The sequence below is a fragment of the Bison bison genome, unplaced genomic scaffold, assembly GCF_000754665.1.
Source record: "Bison bison bison isolate TAMUID 2011002044 unplaced genomic scaffold, Bison_UMD1.0 scf7180017845828, whole genome shotgun sequence".
NCBI lineage: Eukaryota > Metazoa > Chordata > Mammalia > Artiodactyla > Bovidae > Bison > Bison bison.
Window position 1 is genome coordinate 3,854 of NW_011476401.1, and position 3,435 is coordinate 7,288.

Below are 3,435 nucleotides of genomic sequence, written 5' to 3' on the forward strand. Positions count from 1 at the left end.
TCCAGCTCCAACTCAAGAAGCTGAACGAAGCGTATGCCATCCGACTGCAGCACTGCGCCCAAACCGTAGCCGTGAGCACCGAGGGGTGGCCTCGTACTGGGTGGGAGGCCTCTGGGTCCTGGGGAGCCTGAGCCTGGCCTGACCGCGATCAACCACCTCTGAGACTCCTGACCTTGTTAGAGAGACTTCAGGCCTACCCAGCACACTATTCTCAGACCAGCTCTAGGGAGGGAGTTAAGAGGGAGATTGGATCCGACCAAGCCCCGCCCTTCCCGGTCCTGGCCCCGCCTCCTCCAGGGATACGCAGATGGCGCAGGCCCGAAGCCCACAGCCGCAGCCCTTCGGACATTCCTGGAGACCACTCTGGAGGACATTAGGGCAGCTCATCACAGCCGTGAGCAGCAGCTAGCCCGGGCTGCCCGCTTCTACCGCAAGTGCCTGGCAGATCTGAGCCGGAGGCATGAGGAGCTGCTGACCGCCCACAGGTGGGCCCCTCCCTGAGACTGGCACCTGGGGGTGGATGGCCCCTCCCTGAGGCGGGCATCGGGGGGCAGACGGCCCTGTGAGACCCGGTGTGGGGCTTAGTGTGCAGCAAATGCTGGTGAACCCTTTCAGAGCCCAGGGGACCCCCAGGGCTGCCTTTGGTGCGGCTCCCTCGGATGTGGCGCTGCTGCCCCTGAGCACAGTCACCGAATCCAGCCACCAGATGGAGGACCAGGCCAGGCTGGAGAAGGAGCTCCAGAAGCTCAAGGCCCAGGTGACCCCTCCCTGCTGCCCCCTAACCCACCCCAGGACCCCTTCCAGGCTCAGCCAAGCCCAAACCCCCAGGCCTTGGAGCAGACTGCCCTGTTTAGCAACCCCTGCTCTTGTTCCCACAGAAGGGATCCAGTGAAGTCTCCCAGGGGGGCACAGTAGAGCCACAGTGAGTACCTAGTGTGGGTGCTGGGGGACCCATTTATTCTGGAAGCTAACTACAGGGGCAGTGTTCTGGTTGCTGCAGCAAATAAAGTGATCTAGCTGTGACTTCCAGTCTCGGCCTGCTTAGGAGACACTATCTCAGAAAACCAAGCGCCTGGAGTGAGGAGGGGTCCTGACAGGAGAGGGGCTAACCTTGAATGGGAGGGTCAGGGAGACGCCCCAAGGAATGGACATCTCGCCTGAGACTCAGGAGCCCCAGCTGTAGACCACTGGGGGTGTGGACAGAAGAGGGCCCGACCCAGGACAAGGCAGGAGCAGCTGCCTGGTTACTTTCACAGCCTTTGTGCTTTCATGTTCCCAACATGAAGCCTCCTTACTGACACTGCAGTCACTGTCCAAGCTGGCCCGGTGGCTCAGCTTTCTGAGTGGCCAGTGGGGCCCCCACCCCCACCCCCTGCCATACAGAGCTGGCGCCAAGACTCAGGCAGGGCCATCCCAAACTTGCTCCCAGGAGGAACCTCAAGGACCGCAGGGCCCTGATTGAGCAGGGTTGTTGATCAGCACTTGGGTCAATGCCAGCTCTCATGCCCACCTCTCTGCCTCCCCTCAAGGGGCCTGGAAGCTGCGTCCTGGGCCCAGATCCGCCAGAATCTACAGGAGTTCGCCCGTGGCACCCAGGTAGTGAGCAGAGCCTGGCCCGAGGCCCCTCCTCACAATGAGCCTAGCTCATGGCTTGTGTCCCCCACGCCAGGCAGAGCTGGAGCGGGAGCGGGCACAGCTGCTGGTCCGCGCCACGATGGTAGAGGAGCAGCTTTCTGAGCTACAGGAGTATGTGGACCAGCACCTGGGAAGGTGGGCCTGGGATTCGGGGACCTCGGTTCCAGGCACTGGCAGCAGGGCTTGTCCACAACTAGGCAGGTGACTAACCTGGTTTCTCTGAGCAGGTACAAGCAGGAGATCCTGAGGCTGAGAAAGCTGGTGGGTACAGGGGACCCCTGGAAAGTGGGGGCCATACCTTCAGACAAGCACCCAAGGACCTGCAACCATTAACTGGTCAACAGGCAAACCTGGAGGAGAGCTCTTCATAGTCAGCCAGCATGGCGCTCTCCCCACAGCACCCCCTAGATGACTTCACCCAGCCCTCCAGCCAACAAGAAGCAGGGTGGGGTCTTCCCTTGTGGTCCAGTGGCTAAGTCTCCACACTCCCAATGCAGGGCACCCTGGTTCAATGCCTGATCAAGGAACTAGATCCCACATGCCACAACTAAGAGTTCTCAAAACATCCCACTGCTGCAACTAAGACCCAGCATAACCAAATAAATATTAAAAAAAAAAAAAAAGAGAGAGAATCAGGGTGGAGCCCAGAGTCTTTAATGCCTGCAGTCAGCCATTCTGAGAATTGGGGGTTCCAAGTACGGAGGCAGAACTGGGCCCTGGCACAGCCTGCCCAGCGGGCCCACCTCTGTGGATGTCATAGGCCCAGACTCGGTCCAGGCCCTCACCTACCACAGCCACAGGCTGCCAGGTGGGGAGGGGGAAGCGCCCAGACACCACGCGGGCTCCTGCAGGCAACTCTGCCTGCAGCTTGTCCTCCAGCAATGGGAGCTGTGGGAGAGAGGGGAGGGTGGCGTGGGCCAGGGGGACATGGCTCCCCCTAGCAGCTCCTCCAGGTCCAGTGCCTACACTGGGGATGGCCTGGGCGTCCCATGAAGTCAGCAAACCCCAGACCTACCACACTAGGAGCCAGGAACACAGACACATTATGGCAGTCCCTCAGGCTCACCTGCAGGAAGAGGAAGTCACCCCAGCTGGGAAAGAGGTTTGGTGGGCATGGAGTCACCACAGCTTCCAAGGCCCAGCCCCAGCCTGCCAGGTGGTAAGAGGAACTCGGCGCTGTCAGCAGAGCGGCCATGCCAGAACTGGAAGCATGGAGATAAGGCGTGGGGTCTGAGGGGATCCAGGGCTCCCTAGGTTACCTTCCAGAGGTCCTCACGGTGGTAGCGGACACTGCCAGCACAGCCTGCCCTCCAGGCACGCAGCCGCGCCAGTCCCACCAGCCAGGGGTTCAGCTCGTAGCCCACAGCGGGGCGGAGGCCGCACCTGTGGGCAGCCAGCACCTGTGGGCCCAGAGAGTCAGGACCAAGAGACGCGGAGGCGCGCTCACAGAAAAGGTTATAGCAAAGATGTCCCCAACACACACAGTCCTTACAATCCTGCCGTCCCCAGAGCCCAGGTCCACTGTCTTCCCAGGACGGCCTCGCAGCAACGACAACACGTGCTCCACCTGCCTGGCACTCGCGCCGACATACGGCACCTGGACGCGGAAGACGGGGCTGTGAGGGTGGGGCCCGCCTCCCAGGCCTCCTCTCTGGGCGAGGGCTGTCAGGTCCCACTTGAAGCGAGCTCCACCCCACAGCCCCGCCGGCCCGGCGCAGCAGCACCCTCCGCCTCACACCTGCGCTCAGCGACCCGCCCCAGCCCAGCCCACCCGGCCGGCGCTGGCCCGCCGCACCCCGG

At 62.2% G+C, this 3,435-nt stretch overlaps 2 protein-coding genes across 2 annotated transcripts in view; one reads left to right on the top strand and one right to left on the bottom strand.

Annotated features, from left to right (window-relative positions):
• The window catches only part of CCDC78 (coiled-coil domain containing 78), a 5,184-nt gene extending 2,941 nt beyond the window's left edge, over positions 1-2,243 (top strand). The window contains exons 2-8 of the mRNA XM_010837357.1: positions 6-71; positions 298-485; positions 616-757; positions 879-922; positions 1,530-1,596; positions 1,670-1,770; positions 1,863-2,243. Of these exons, the coding sequence (XP_010835659.1) occupies positions 6-71; positions 298-485; positions 616-757; positions 879-922; positions 1,530-1,596; positions 1,670-1,770; positions 1,863-1,968 (714 nt within the window). The 3' untranslated portion in view covers positions 1,969-2,243. The remainder of the gene's footprint in view (positions 1-5; positions 72-297; positions 486-615; positions 758-878; positions 923-1,529; positions 1,597-1,669; positions 1,771-1,862) is intronic.
• Positions 2,244-2,267: 24 nt separating this feature from the next.
• Positions 2,268-3,435, bottom strand: part of FAM173A (family with sequence similarity 173, member A) — a 3,064-nt gene continuing 1,896 nt past the window's right edge. Inside the window, exons 2-5 of the mRNA XM_010837370.1 lie at positions 3,128-3,297; positions 2,895-3,035; positions 2,651-2,701; positions 2,268-2,523 (exon numbers count right to left, since the gene is read on the bottom strand). Of these exons, the coding sequence (XP_010835672.1) occupies positions 2,302-2,523; positions 2,651-2,701; positions 2,895-3,035; positions 3,128-3,297 (584 nt within the window). The 3' untranslated portion in view covers positions 2,268-2,301. The remainder of the gene's footprint in view (positions 2,524-2,650; positions 2,702-2,894; positions 3,036-3,127; positions 3,298-3,435) is intronic.